We start from the raw sequence: 16,166 nt of genomic DNA on the forward strand, positions 1-16,166 counted from the left end.
GTAATCACCAAGTAATATAGATTTTACATGGGTTTAATATTGGTGCAATGTATAAAATGCAAATCAATTATTTATTGATTGTCCATTTAAGGGTTAAAATATAAATATTATAGGTTTGATGAAAAATGCACTAAAAGGAGTTTAAGTGCACGAAAAAATGTCAATGTTTCGAGGACTGACATGTAAAGGTTACTGTCTTTAGCATATCAATGACAAAAGAAAACAATTCGTTGGCAATAACAATGTTTATTGAGCAAAGTAACAAACAGATGAAAACTACAGCGGTCGTTATCTGATGATTTTGTACTATACTCTCTGAATGAATGGGTGGGAGTTTTGTCTTGTGAGGCACTTTAGCTGGAGGCTCAAGATAGCAGCACACAGCGATACACCAGTGTATCCATAGCAACAAAAAGTCCCACATCAAAATGTCTGCCCAGTGTTTGACCCGGACCACGAGCCAGTCCGTAGTCACATCCCTTGCACTTTGTTCATACAAATGGATTAAATCCCGACAGATTTCTGATCCCCATACAGCAACCTTTTTTATTCAAAATTGCATCCTTATCGGCCGTCATCAAAATCAAACTCTGTACATTCAACCAAAAACAAACCTCAAAATCAGCTATTTAATCCTCGTTCCTCCGATTTCATTTTTCAGTACACATTCCACTGCATAATACACACGTACGTGTTTCCAGCGCCATGATTTCCCAAAATGTGTTTTCATTTTTGAAATCAGGAGTAAAATGAAAGCACTCTGCGCCAATTCCATTCAACAGTATACTGATCTGGTAAAAGTTTAATTCAAAATAATCAAACATGAGGTCCAACAAATCCAAATATCTACTGATAAACCATATATTCCATACACACACATATATATATATATATGTATATATATATATTCATATACCCCTCCCCCTCAAACACTCTTTCAGTTTCTTTCCTTCGTGCTGCATCAGATTGCTCGTGTTAGTCAGAAATGCTTCAGTTGAAATGAAAAAAATGTTCTGAGCAGACGGCGATGTCTTTTTGTCCCCCACTCGCCCGCCCTCAGAGCAGGGCGAGCTGTGATTGTGATTGGCTCTCGTCTCTCTGCCTGCCCTCCCACTAGACAACCTGAAGAGGATTTGATTGGCTGACGGGACTGCAGGCTCTCAGTGTCAGGACGGGACTGTTCCCTTGAGGTACCACATCCCTGCGTGGCTGATGCAGCACTCCTGGAATAGACAACAAGTTGGAATCAGTGACTTAAAGAAAGGAGAAAATAAATATCCTTATGCAATCTATTAAGAAAGCAGCTCTGACTTTAGAAGACAAAAATGCCCTAAAGTCTTTGGTCCGGATCATCACTACCAAATATGAATTTATTTTCTGAATATTAACTGTGTGTGTATGTTTCATAATTCCACAGCAGTTTATGGAAAACAAACCTACCGCCCCACCGATGTATCCCTCCGCCTACCACTTAAGCTTACTAGGGGAAATATTTCTTATGTTTTTCTTTCTGTGCAGGAAACCAGGGAATAGCATGTATTCCCCCCATAGGGAAATATAATGAGCAGGTGCGAACAGGCCACATGTGGGACAAACAGAATGTTTGATTTGGACAATGCGGGACATGTCACTGCGGTGCTATGAGGTAGTTTATTTGTTAAGCTTACTTCCGGTCTGCTGCACAGTGTGGTAAACGTTTGTTATTTTAGCTGCTGTTAACTTTTGTGTTTGGTAATTCTCTTTTGCTTTCAGTAGGAAGGTATCCATAGATTGACATTTTTCTTTATGAGCCAGGCATTTCCTGTGAGTCTCGTTCCATGTAGCGTCGCTTCAAATCGTATTCACATCAATGCGTAATTGGCAGAATAACTGCCAAATGTCACGAAAAACTCTGTGGGAATCGCCCTCTACCGGCTACAAATAAATACATTTACATACTTTACTGATTGATTTATGTGACACAGCTGATGGTGAAAGCCTTATAAGCGGGATATGATCTCAATTTGTGGGACACGTCACAAATGATAGAAATGCTGTGCAGTACTGCACTAAGCAGGAAGCCTGGTCACCTTATAGGGAAACCTGATAAATGGCTAAATCTTGTGGAATATATTTTAAAAACTACAACGTCTGAAGCCAGGGTTCCATATTGAAATCATGATATAAGAAATTGCATTGTGCTTATGATAAGATGTCCATTAGGATGTTTTTATCCTTAAGGGTCTGAGAAATTGTATGTTCGCTGCACAGTTTACTATTGACTTATTACAGTAGCTGAGGTTGAACTTCCAAATTTAGAAAATAACAAAAAAAGAAAATGTACACCCTTGTTAAAATATATTCCATATGCATTAACAAGGCTACAAATTAAAAGCCAAAGTTGTCCCCGGTGATGCATAGTGGTTAAAAACAGTGGGCGTCTATTCAGTGGTTACTCACAGCTAGCAGCCGGTCGACGTCCGCCTTCGAGGACTCCCCTAACTCCTGTGTGAGTTTGGCTTGTACCATAGTCCTCCTGATGCGGTAGTTCTTATTGAACAGGTCATATAGCAGGCGGCGTTGCTGCAGAAAAAAAAAGATTGAATTAAAAAGGGACAGGGAGATAGATAATGAGATCAATACATCTCAAAGAAGAATATTAGCTTAGCACAAAGAGTAGAACGGGGAAACTGATAGGCTTCCTCTGTCCAGTGAAAAACAAATACTCCAACCGGCACCCCTAAATCTCTCTCATACATATTGCTTGTGTAATCTGGACAATTTTAAAGTGTTTATGAACCTCATGGAAACTGTTCGAGTCCAGCCCAGAAAAACAAAAGCCGAATTCATCACTGTAAAACCACAGCTTTGTTGTTTTCACACAACACAGAAACAAGATTTAAGGATTTAATTAGTGAGCTTAGGAGCTGCCGCCATAGTGTGGATTTTCTTACCCTTGGACAAATAAGAGAGGTATTGATCTTTAGATTTAAGTCTGGACAGGAGAGCGATTACACATATTCGCTAAAATGTGTTTACTATAACTTTAAGGAAACAAGAGTCACCTCTCATATCGGGGAACTTAACAAAGGAAGTGTAGTTCATCTATTTGCAGCTAAATACCACAAAGTGTCAACAGTGTGCTACTTCTCTCTTCTGTGTGGTGTTGCAGTAATACAACTCGCAGGTCATGGCACACACACATTGCATGTGGTTTCTGAAGTTTTCATGTGAAATTTCAGTGAACTTGTGGTGCCTTTCAGCTGCAAAAATGTGCATGCAGACACAGGATGCAAAATGGGTGCAGAACTTCTGTAAACCTGTAACATGGTTTACCTTGTCAAACTCCTCCCCAGTCTCCCACAAACCAAACACCTTCTGCTCATCAGCGGCTGCTGTGGTCTGAGCAGGAAACTGAAGATAAAGGGAAGCAGAAGTTAGAAAAGCATTTTGCCAGGTTATCAGTTCGTAGCTCTAAAACAGCTAAGCTCAAGTTCCCTCTCTCAACAAACATTACAGTAAAGTTCTCAATTCAACTCTTGGGTTGGGAATGACTGAAACTGTGACTCAAATTTATATCACCAATATTTAAGAATTTAAAGCACTGCTCCCTGGACTGACACCTTCTGGATATCCTGGTTCTGGTTTGTCAATATCCTAGTTTTACTTTTATAAGCACTCCTAAATGTATTATTTTCAGGGGGCAGAAGGGCTGTTTGTCTCATCCCTTCATCCTGACAATGGTGCTGTTCCAATGCATAAAATTGGCAACAACATTAGTGTTGGGTGTGGATGGTTTATTGACCCATATTTTTGCAGATTGGCTCAGAACAGGTCGGCTGGCTGTGGCATAGGTTTACCTGTCCAACACTACTTGATAGGCTTTGAATGGAAAAAATACCAGCAACTGTGTATTTCAAAAATGTTTGTGCTCATAAAAATATAGATTAAAAAATAGTATCAATAATAATAATACATATTATTAAAGTATTACAAATAATAATAAACAATATGATTTTAAATTAAAAAAGAAAAAACTATTAAAAAGGATAGATTTGAATTCAGTCTGCAAACATTTCCTTCGGTATACCGTCTGTTAATTTGGTCTGTTGACAAAATGCTGAGGATAAAACAAGCCGTGCACTGCTGTGACCAGGAGGATCGACACTGAGGAGGATTACCATGCAGACTCAAAACTGATCTGTGAACTGTCAGACATCTTAAACAGCAATAGTGTCTGATGTAGAAGGGTGAGTCAGCTGATTGCAGATCTGCTTCCGTTTGTAAACAACTAAATGGCGAAGTCCCTGAGCAGTAATGAGCTTTGCTTTGGGACCAATAATCTGTTGAATAACAAAAATCCTCCACATGAAGGGTTCAGATTGGATAAGACCTAAGCCGGGACAGGGCTGGTCCTGGCAGGAGATATGGCTGCTTAATGAGACACACCTTACAAAGGCAACAACAGCTACAGAAACAGAGTTAGCAGATTACATCCATCTATATAAAGCCCACACAGCTCCCTCAGTCCAACACAGGGGCAGACCCACACACTGAGGTATCAGGTGGCTGCTGGAAGCTGAGTGGAACCCGAGAAGCAGCTCTGCGTTGCTTCAGTGCCTCAACACAAGAGAAACGACCGTTAATGTCGTTATTCTGTTGGAGAAAACTGATCGCTGCACAGAAGCTGAGAAAGTCCCTCATTCAGCACGCAGGTCGCCCTTGGTGGACAGAAAAGTAGCAGCGGCTCGAAATACAACACAAAGGTGGAGTAATCTCAGCAATTCAAAAGCTGACGTGCAGGGAAACCGAGGAACACTCACGCCTGTTTTACCTCAGGTGTGGCCTTTGACCTGAGCCAAATTTAACAGGAAGATAATTAATTCCCTTTTGAAATCAACAAACAATGTTTAAAAACGTGCAGAATAAGAGTAGAAATGATACAGCAGTATAGCCACAGAAAAGCATGGTGCCAAATACCACAGCTTTTTCACTCATCGATTTAATCGGCCAATTTTTATTTATATGCCCATTTCATCCCTCAGGCACCAAACTTGAGTCTTTAAAAGGCTTGTTTGTCAGCCAGAAAAAAATCAAGTCAAAGATTTTGATATTACTATGAACCTGTGTGACTAAAACCAAAATAATAATAATTTTAAAAACTGCCAATTCATCCTCTGAAGATAAACTAACTTCACTTCTATTATACAGTTATATTATAAAGTGACTTAAACTTTACAAAAAAGGAAGCAAAATTCCTTTTTGTCCCATCGTCTAATGCAGGGGTAACCACGGGTCGATCACGATGGACTGGTCGATCTTCAAAGCCTTCACTGTCGATAGCTAGTATTTTCACATTTAAAAAAAAAGAAAAGTTCACGCTCTTCGTTGTTTTAACAACCTTTTTAGACCTAGCTCTGGCTTGTTGATTTGAATCATGCATAGGTCATTTTACAAACTCCAATTGGTTATTTGATATGCTGAGGTCTATGCTGAGGCTGCATGCAATTGTGGGCGGGGTTTAAAAAAAAATCATATCCTAACAGACATCTTGAGAAAGTAGTAACTTTAAACTGTGCCAAGTTCTGCCAACCTTAACAGTTAATATCGATATTCCACCCGGAATGGGAGCATGAATTTCTTTTCACATCAGCAAAAGAGAAGACTATATGCCTCATATGCCAACAGGCGTGCCATCATGCTAGCACCCATGCTAAATTCAAAGACTCATATCCACTCAACAGCGCATTAAGATCAAAAAGAATTGATGAACTGAAAAGAGGACTAAAAGCACAGCAGTCGCTTTTCATCGCGCCTACAGCAAAGAGCAAGGCAGCTACAGAAACGTCCTTCCAAGTTAGCCATATTTTGGCTAAGCACAAAAAAACATTTACGGATGGCGAGTTGATCAAAGAAGCAATGAGCGTTACAGCTGACGTCTTGTTTGCTGATTTTAAAAACAAAGAAGACATAAAAGCAAGGATAAGAAGTGTACCACTTGGTGCACCAACTGTAGCCAGACGAGTCGAGTCAATATATAAAATCCAAGTATAGAACTCGTATGACTGACGCACATCTTACTGACTGCCTCAGACTGGCAATCACTACTAATCAACCAGATTTCAAAACACTTACAGATAATGTGCAGTCACAGCAGTCTCACTAAAGTCAGGCTGATAGAGCAACTTGAGCATTGAACAGAGAAACTTAATATGGATTGTGTTCATTGAACTGTAGGCTAATATCTGTAAATGTGAATATTATTAATTGAACTGAGAAACTAAATATTGTGCATTGAACAGATACTCTAAATATGGATAGTTTGTAGTGAACAGATATGCCTTCCGTCAATGTGAATATTGTGCATTGAACAGATAACTGTGCATAACTGTGTTTTTCTTTGTGTGTATGTATACATTCAGCCTGTTGTAACAGAAATTGATTGCAAAAATAAATATGAGATGAACAGTCTTACTCATAGACTGTATATATTGACTATGGTCTTACTCCTAAGTGGGTTTTTTGGAAGATATCGGATTGGTAGATCTCAGTTTACAATTTGGAATAAAAAGTGATCTTGGGCTTGAAAAGGTTGGTTACCACTGGTCTAATGGATTAATCACCAATCACTTGACACACTGTTCAATGAACAAGGGTGGATCTGAAAAAGAAATGGGCTCCCATTATTATTTCCTCATTTTCTCACAGATTTTGCAATTTGCTCCCATTAGGGCATCAGCCCTTTGCAGTGTTTTTACAGACTGTCGGTCTACACACTGACAAGAGTAAACACACAAAGGACAGAAAGAAAAAAGCATCCAGCACGAATGACTCAAGAGTTTTAGATCCAAATCTGTAAATCCTGAGTTATGACGGTACAAATCCTGCCTGAATACTCACAGGCACCATTATCTGTTTGCACTGGCAGAGCAGTATGGCATCCTGCAGCATGTGGTCCGAGATGGAGGGGTAGATGCTGTGTCCCACCGGCATGGAGGCAATGTGGAGGCCAAACAGCCTCTTGAACTCATTCAGCGTCAGTACAAAGTGCTTCCTGAAAGTCTTTTTCACAAAGTCCTTCAGCTCCACAGACGGCGCATTGGGCGGACTCCCCGCGTTACCGTTAGTGTGGTCGAAAGTGGGGGAGGTGGCACTGGGGTAACCGTTGACAGAACCGTTGATGGCAGAGGAGGAGGTGTCCATGGGTTCGTCTTCCCTGTCGCTGACGGGTTCCTGTTTGACGTGGACGCTGCTGTCTAACCGTCTCGTGTCCAGGTCCTTCTGCAGGGAAGACTTGTTTCCTTGAGCGCGGTCCTGAGCCATCTTGAGACGCTGCTCCCCGCTCACATGGACGGGATCTGGATAATAACACATCAGGAGATAAGATCATCTGTGCTGAAGGGGTCATTTTTTCAGAGTTTACAGGTGATAGAACATCACTTAGTACACACCAGGCTGAGGGGAATTCTTTGGCATGAAGTCTTCTTTGGAGAAGTTGAACACTTTTTCCAACCTTTAAAAGGGAAGGACACGAAAGTGGTAAAAATCAAACAGTCCAAAGAACAACTTTAAATGCATACTGATGTTTGCTCAGTTTGTTTCTCCGGTAACTTAAAATCCACCTTACAAGGACTGAAATCCTTCCATTAAAAAGATATAGTTCAAAAAACAAATGTTAATCCTTGTCAATTTATGACAACCACATGATATTACCTGTTCGAAGGGATACAAAGCTTTTAAAAGAAATGGATGGATACTTAAATCAAAATGGAGGACTTCTCAAGGTTTCAAAAGTGTAGTACATTTGTAATGATTTAAGTACGCAACTCAACAGAATATAACATGGGTCTAGTTTTATAAAGAAAAGTATGCCTTTGATATCTTGATTCACCCAGTTATTTGAGTGTGACCTACTTGCTCTGGATGCCAAGCCACAGCATGTGTTGCCTGTGGGCAATGTCTGTGTGTTTCTTCACAAATTCTACATCCGTGGGCAGCAGGAACTCCCAGCCCCGGTTGACTCGAGGAATGGCCACATGCTCCAGGAACTCTTTCACATCCTCCGGAGGAAGCTAAGAGAAGGAGGAGGAACAACTTGTTAGTTCTGTTTACCTGAATCAGTAGAAAAGCTGCAGCCTCAAGGTTTCATTAAGCAAGCCATAGCAAGCATTCAAAGACGCTCCAGTGGAGCAACTTCAATTAATGCGAATGTTTCTCATCTTCACATTATTTAACAAGGGTTGTCTTTTTATTCAGCACCTGTGTTACTTTCTGTGATGGACTCTCATATCTGAAGGATTTATTTGCACTATAAGAAACCAATTGAGTCAAGGTTCCTTTTAATAGAAAGTCAAACAGAAAAAAGGTGAACCCATTGGTCTACATACCTAAGCTGTAAAATAGGTGTCCCTCAACGATCTATACTGGGCCCTCTTTTGTTCAGCCTATACATCAATCACCTGCCCACAGTCTGTCCATCAGTGCACATACAAATGTATGCAGATGACACTGTCCTCTATGTGCATGCTAAAAATAAACAACAAGCCGCACACCAACTGACTGAAGTCATGGGCCATGTATCCAACTCGCTAACCAATTCAAGCTTACACCTGAACATAAGCAAAACTGTTTGTATGTATTTTTCAAAACAATCTACTGTCTCATAACCCTGCTGTCCTAGTTAAACAAGAGAAGAGCAGAGTGGTGCCTGACTTTAAATATTTAGGAATCATCCTAGACTCACAACTCTCATTTCAAAAGAATGCATAAAAAGGTGGCCAACACTGTCAAATTTAACCTGGCAATTTTAGGCACATAAGACCATACTTGCCAATGAAGGCTGCAAAGCTCTTCTTGCATGCAATGCTCTTCTTGCATGCAATGCTCTTCTTGCATGCAATGCTCTTCTTGCATGCAATGCTCTTCTTGCATGCAATGCTCTTCTCTCATTTTTCTTACTGCTTAACTAGCTGGTCGCAAGCTAATAAAACAACTTTGCAACCAATTGAATCTCTCTATAAGCAAGCACTAAAAATACTGGACCGTAAGGCAAATAGTTATCACCATTGTCTTATAGTGAAAAAGCATAACTTGTTTAACTTTGAAAACTTTACACAATTCTCTGATGCCTGTCTCATCTTTAAGGTACTTCATGGGCTTGCTCCACCCCTACTGCACCAATTCATAAAACAGAAAGACAATGTCAATAGAGTAACCAGATCAACCGCCAGAAGGGACTGCGTAGTGCAGTACAGACAAAGCAAGTGACACACAGCCTTCTCAATTAGAGCCACCAACTATTGGAATGGTCTGCCCAATGAATTAAGGGAGTGTAACAGCCTTACAACTTTCAAAAGCAAACTCAAATTTTGGATTAGGGAACATCATATCTGTAACCACATACCAAATGCTTAAAGCCATGTAATGTTACTCCACTGTAACCTACTGTATGCTGTAACTTTTATGTGGAGGGTGTAGTGAGAGGCGTGCATTGTCTGTGTCTGAGGGTGTGCTTATGTCTTTTTAATTATGGTTTTATTTGTTATCAGTTTATGTATTTTTATATCTTAGGGTGCCTTTTAAGATCTGGCTAGGGACAAAAGATGGAAATTAGCATAGCAGCTAACTCTGGCTTATTTACAGCAATTTGTCTGTTAATCAATGAGCACTGTCCCTACCAACTAAATAAATTACGCTTCCACTAACAACTTCCCTGCAAACACATTGAACACCCAAGAGACTAATTTATAAAGCAGTCTCTGGGGCAGTCAATTTTTTGAGTGCCTCAAAGAACAATTCAATTTTCCATACTAACTTGCAATTTTAAAACATTTTCATGAATGTCAAAATACCAACAATGATTGCAAATGAGCATCTTTGAGCACCAGGAAAAGCACTATAAAAATACCATGTATTATTATTATTCAAACTGAATCATAGTTACATTTTTAAGAAAACAACCACGAAATGTTATTATTTCGGCATAAAAGAAAATGCAAACTGTTGGACATTCAGTCATTTAGGGATTATTGCCTTACTTTGATGAGGGATGCAATCTCTTTTCTCATCACAGAGCGCTCCAAAGTGAACCTCCACATCTAGAAAAAAAAAACACCACAAACAAAACACATGGGTCACTCAATGATATTGGTTTCATTTTTTTTTATTCAATAAGATGGGCAAAAATCATTGACAGCAGCTCACCACAAAGTCCCGGCCGCGACAGAGCACCTCCGCAGGGACCCCGCTGTGAGGACTGCAGGTGTTTTTAGGATACAGGACATCACTGCAGAGAAAACCAACAGAGACATCAGTGAGCTGCCAGGTTTATAAAACCTCTCAATGTAGGCTGCAATACTGATTTTGAACAACACGTTTGAATCTTTTAGGGACATTTTCTCTCACCTCTTGACCACCCAGTTGCCCTGCACCAGTAGCGCCACCTGCTGGATGCAGCGAAGCGCCGCGGTCGAGTCAGTGCCCGATGCGAGAAGGCCCATCAGGTTAGCAAACGGCATCACTTTAACTAAAGACAAAAGGAGACATGGGGAAGGAAATATAACACATTTCCGCCAGGAAGGAAACCCAAAATAAATGTTGGTTGAGAGGTGAAAATATGATGCAGTTCATGGTAATGACAAATGTACTGGGCAAAAGGCATGACTGGTTTGGAAAACATTTCACATACTCCAGAAATTCATATATCTGTAGATGATGTGTCGCCTCCTTGTGGCACAAAGAAAAAGATGCATGGGAAATATGGACTATTGAGACTTTTTAAAACTAAAGGACTATACAGGTATTGACAATAAGTGTGATCAAAAATGAAGTATTTAGATGTTAATAATACACATGTGAAAATATCATGTTAGCAGATTATCAGGTTTTGTTTAATGTAACTTGCCGTTCTTCATCAGGGTCTTGACCTGCTCTCCCAGAGGCAGAGTGCGGAGCTGAGCCATGGAGAGCACATTGCTGGGACCAACAGGCTTCAAACTGGCATTCAGAAAAACCGTCAAAGAGACAGAGAGAGGAAAACGTCAGAGAAAAATCTCTGATATTGTGCGATAACATTTTTTAGATGTGTGGGGGATACTTACACTTTTTCCTCTGCAAGAGGGGGCATTAGCATTGCTAGGTACTCTCTGCAAAAAGAAAATTAGCATGTAAGGATTATTAAGAACTACATAAAGACCGGACATTTAGATAAAGATTACCAATTAGTCTGGAGTCGTTGTAGAAGATACAAGAATATATATCAATATTAGAGTTACGATAAGTCAGACATTAACTTCGTACCCAGAAGTTATATTTGCACTCAAAAACGAACTTAGGTGGCAGGCAGAACATGTATAGATGTAATATTAAGTAAAAAATCAATCTAAGGACAGCATGGTCACTCAAACTGAGACTATAGACAGCCAGGGGAGACAACAGTGGCTTTGTTTACCAAAAATCTAAGGAAAATATCACAGTCTTCAACAAAGACTGGTTGAATCAAAGTTGTGAAATGTATTCAAACGTCTGTTGTTGATGTTAGTACTCACTTAGGAGTTTTGACCAGTTCAGAGTTCTCAGAGGCGTCCACTGACTGGCAGAACAGATACTGCCGTTCATGCTCCGAGTGCCCATCCTGAAAATCAGTTACAAAACAAAGAAGAAACTCATGATAAAGAGATCTAGTGACCACTATGCACACTTGCTTTGTGTAGTACACAAAGCAATTCAAAGTGATTTACAGGGGCATAGACTATATGAAATATATTCCATTAAAAAACTAAGATACTAAGAGCTAAGATGCAATACCGCTTTATATTGGATAATGTACCTAGCATAACAAACCTTAAACTCACATTTCTGATGACTTAAAAAGAGAAGAAGCCTACCTTGACACCGTGGTAGTGCAGGTGAGCCCAGGGTTCCTCCGCCTGCTTTTTCTGGAGGAACTCGTACGACTGGATCCTCCTCTGCCGGGCCTGCTCCGACTCGGGACGAGCAAACCTCACCTGCAGTGGACACACACACACACACACACACAGATTGGTTTTAATCTTTTAGAAAGTCAGTGTAATGGCAAGTCTGTGTATTAGTGAGTGTGCAAATCTTCACCGTTATGGCCTTGACGTCTTCCTCAGCTTCATCCTGGGAGGAGTCTCCACCTGCTGACAAAACACTAATTCAGCCGACATCACCTGAACCTACCAGCTAGTGCAATGCTGCATTGATACATGTTATTTTCCTCTTTTTAGAACTGAAAAAAGTATGTTGGCTCTGCTGAAGGAGCTTGGGGTTGCCACTAATTATTATCTACATTACAGATTGATCTGCAAATGACTTTCTCCATTTGTTGTTTGAAGCAAAATGTCTTGTCAGTCCAAATCCAAAATGTTTTAGTTTAACAATTGTATAAAACAAAGGCAAAAAGCAAATCCTCAAAAGTGGGTAAGGAGATGACAGTTTTGTTAGATTCTGGTTTTCGTTACTACCCATTCACCATTTGATACTTTTATTAAATAATGTATTCATCTCAGGTATTGACTATTTTTTGAGAGTTCATAAGAGCAACTTCTCCACTTTTCCTTATGTGAAAAAAAACCCAAACAATCCAACTACACTAATGTCTATGTATTATATTTAATTTTGAAAAAACAGACCCACCTTCATTGGCTGCTTCCCTCTCTCTGGTTTTGGTGTCAGCCTTGTCCAGATAAGTGAAGCTCGGCCTCATCTGCAGGATTCCTGTCAGAGGAGTGACGTGAAGCTCACCTGTTGATAAAAAGAATAATAAAACTATTGTTTTCTTCAATGTGAACACCGTAACATTGATCAACGTAATAAAACATAACGCCGATAAAGATTCAAATGAACTTTATGAACGTATGAGGGACAATTTGAGTATTAACCCATTATAAGCGGGAGCGCTGTTGCGTCATTCTACCATTGAAGCCGGGAAAGTGGATACGTCGTTTTCTGGTACAAGGTATATTTTTGCATTAATTATCGGCCTCTTAGCCCAATCAAATGTATCAGAATATACACGTGGCATTGTTTGGATTTTTTTCGAACAATCATGGCCGAATTAGACTACCGCGGAAGGAATTCTGAAGTTAGTGAAGGTAGTGATATTGACGATCTGCACAGCGCTGAACCCGTCAAACCTATTGACCGGGATTTATGGTTAAGACATACGCTTGAAGACGGCGACGATGATGACCATGAGTTTGAAGGTTTTGAAACGGAGTGGAGGACGGAGAATTACTACTCTAATCCACAGAGTTTTTTCAACCGCACCCCAGGGGTGAAAGTCGATTTACCTGCAGAGGCCACTCATGAAAGCCACAGCTGTAAGCTCTCAAATATTTCTTCTTTGTTTTGTTTCTATCTGCTACAGAGGCTGATAAATCAATTATTTAGTAGGCGTTGACACAATTACTGAATTTCCAGAAACACTTCAGGTTTTAGGGGGTTCTTCTAAAATCACCCAAAGGTTTTCCAGGCAGTTTAGGCCTAAATGGGTTAACAAGTGGCATTGAGTTTAGACAACCAAAACACAAGCATGGTGAAGTACAGGCTCAGGGCAGACCTTTGCGAAACACAGCAGCAGCGTATCTGGAGGTGTTGGTGGTGGCCTGGATGGAGGTGAAGGTCTGTTTATCCATCATTTTCCTGGAAAAGAATAGTAAGAGAAGATGCTCAGGCCAGAGACAGAACTGGATACTTAACCAGTTTCATTCACGTATCAAATGGAAATAAATAGTTTGGGAATCACAATTATTATTTATATCCAAACGTTAGACGAGAAAATTAATGCCACTCGTGTCAATACGGCTAATGGGAAGCTATTGCCAGCATCTGATTTAATAAACTTAGCATCAAGACTGGAAAAGCTAGCATGGCTATTTCCAACAAAAATAAAAACAACCTACAAGCAGCTCAAAAATGACCACAGTACATCTTGTTTGAAAGATGATATTTGTGCTGGACTATTCTGACAGAGAATTTAATCTATTTACTAAAAAAAACAAAAACAGGATGATGTTCATTAAATATGATAAAAACTAAAAGAGGACAATTAACACAGATCTTAGAAGTGAAAATGAACACATACACAGAATAGGTGTTTGTTTCCTCGTAAGTTGTGCCATCTACATTCAGAGCTATCTGCTCTCCTTTGCTGCGACAGTAGTTTGGACTCATTGTGTCCATGGCCATTTCCAACTCCACCTGTATTATTGAGTGTTAAAAGAAGAAAGAAATCAAACAAACATTCTCTACACTGATGGATGATAGATAAATAATACATTTTTTGTTCACCTTTTGCTGCTTGGGTTTGATCCTCGCTGATAAGTGGTTGACATCATCATAGGTCATATTGGATGGTCGGACGGGGTACTGTCAGAAAAACAACAACAAAGGTCATGATTGAGTGACTCATTGCACTTCGAACATTATACATCAATATCACCACAGGACGAGATGACTTGTAGAAACAAAGGGAGTCTTACGCATCGCATTAAGTACAACAAATGAAATTGTTACCTGAAAAAGATACAGCTTATCCGCAAGACTTTTGGCAAGATACACATCGATCTGAAAGAAGAAAAAAAGCATTGATCAAATGAATGAATAAAGATCTTAAATTCTTTACAGTAAAGTTAAATATTAATTGACTGGCTTAACATACGTTGACAGAACTGAAACAAATGGCCAGCTTTATCCTGTATTTTGGTAACGGTCTTATAAAGCAGCCTTAATTTACAAGTGTGCTAGCTATCATTAGCAATCACATTCCTGTACATTATTGCAGGAAGAAGCAGATTTAAAAGCATATTTTCCTAGTTCTGTTCCAAACTTCGAAACCAACATCTGCAGAATGTGGACCAAAAGGATTTTACTTTTTATACAGCACAGATAAGAAGAAACCAGCCCAAGAATCACAGCAATTAAGATCAGCGGCACAGAAGAAAAGGCTACTCAAACACGATATTAAAAAATAGGTTGAGGATTAAATGTAGCCCTTCTTTTCCTTTAACTTTTTCATGCAGACATACCTCCTCTATAATTGGGTCATCATCATCCCCACTGGCCATATTGATGTGAACAGAGAGAGGAGGGGAGAAGAGCTGAAACAGGAGTACCAGATCTCAGAGATCCAACCTACAAAGACACACAGAACAGGAATTTTAAGGGATTTAAATTCTTAACATTGACATCATTGTTGACAAGTGGCAACACCCAAGCTGGTAATAAAGAAAAGAGATGGCAGGTAGCTTGTGCAGTAACATTAGCAATGTGATTCCGCGTATTATTGGAGTTACAGGATTCATTAGCTTTTCTCAGTCAGTCTTCAGGAGACTTGTAGAACAGTGTTGAGTTTGATTTGATCACCTGAGTTAGCACACAGTCAGGCATGATCATGCAGTCTGCCAAGTGATGCCATCACTGACACAGAGAGGAGAATCTCAAATGATGCAAGACAATGCAATAGGCTTGAAACAAACGTCACATATAGCTAACATGTTAAAATATCAGATTGTTTAAAACTCTTTACAGACAATTATTTGTAAAAGTAAGTCATAATACAGGTAACGTTAGCATGATTAGCAAGCTAGCAACACAACCTCCAGCCACTTATCACTGGCCTGCACTTACACTGCAATTTAACTGTTTCGTTATGGCACAAAGAATATAAACATATCTTAAAAAGATGCAGGTCAAAGAGAAAACAGCTCAACTTTACTTTGGACACAAACGTATTAGCAACGAAACGAGCTAACATGCAGGTAGCCGGTAGCAAGTTTAGCCTAGCATTTATTAGCGTGCCAAGCTAGCAAACACATGCATGTCAAAATAACAGTCAAGTCACCAGTTTTACACCCACGTTCTCCTTAAACCAGAGTAGATTTAGCGCTCACCTGCACTGTACACCGTTCAGGTTTAACTTTCTCATCCGTGTCTGACAATGCAGATATGTGGAGCGTAGCAGTGAAGGTGTAGTGTCTAACTCCCTGTTAGTGTCGGTACCATGTTGACTCTGCACATAGACACGTGGGGAGGAGTCAGTGCCCATAATGCATAGCGACAAAACGATACACTGGTCTTTTCCCAACCTTTATTTACATAGCTCCTTTATATGACTTAAGTGGAATAACATGAACACACAAGTGAATCATCTAAATAATGAATAA

General features: G+C 39.8%; 1 protein-coding gene across 2 annotated transcripts; it reads right to left on the reverse strand.

Moving 5' to 3' along the window:
- Positions 1–226: 226 nt before the first annotated feature.
- On the reverse strand, positions 227–16,038 carry polr3e (polymerase (RNA) III (DNA directed) polypeptide E). Of its 2 annotated transcripts, none has more exons than XM_063893866.1 (21): positions 15,894–16,038; positions 15,030–15,135; positions 14,518–14,568; positions 14,293–14,370; positions 14,087–14,202; positions 13,562–13,644; positions 12,637–12,744; positions 12,088–12,137; positions 11,865–11,984; positions 11,526–11,611; positions 11,079–11,123; positions 10,883–10,974; positions 10,384–10,504; positions 10,183–10,264; positions 10,017–10,076; positions 7,894–8,051; positions 7,431–7,492; positions 6,880–7,337; positions 3,316–3,393; positions 2,440–2,562; positions 227–1,223 (listed from the first exon to the last, which is right to left on the reverse strand). In XM_063893866.1, exons 2-21 carry the CDS (start codon positions 15,066–15,068, stop codon positions 1,167–1,169), a joined length of 2,067 nt encoding a protein of 688 aa, XP_063749936.1. In that variant the 5' UTR covers positions 15,069–15,135; positions 15,894–16,038; the 3' UTR covers positions 227–1,166. The 2 variants fall into 2 exon arrangements, with proteins under 2 accessions (XP_063749936.1, XP_063749935.1); XM_063893865.1 differs by having other exon boundaries at positions 12,088–12,140.
- Positions 16,039–16,166: the final 128 nt, after the last annotated feature.

Source organism: Eleginops maclovinus, chromosome 10 (genome assembly GCF_036324505.1).
Source record: "Eleginops maclovinus isolate JMC-PN-2008 ecotype Puerto Natales chromosome 10, JC_Emac_rtc_rv5, whole genome shotgun sequence".
Classification (NCBI taxonomy): domain Eukaryota; kingdom Metazoa; phylum Chordata; class Actinopteri; order Perciformes; family Eleginopidae; genus Eleginops; species Eleginops maclovinus.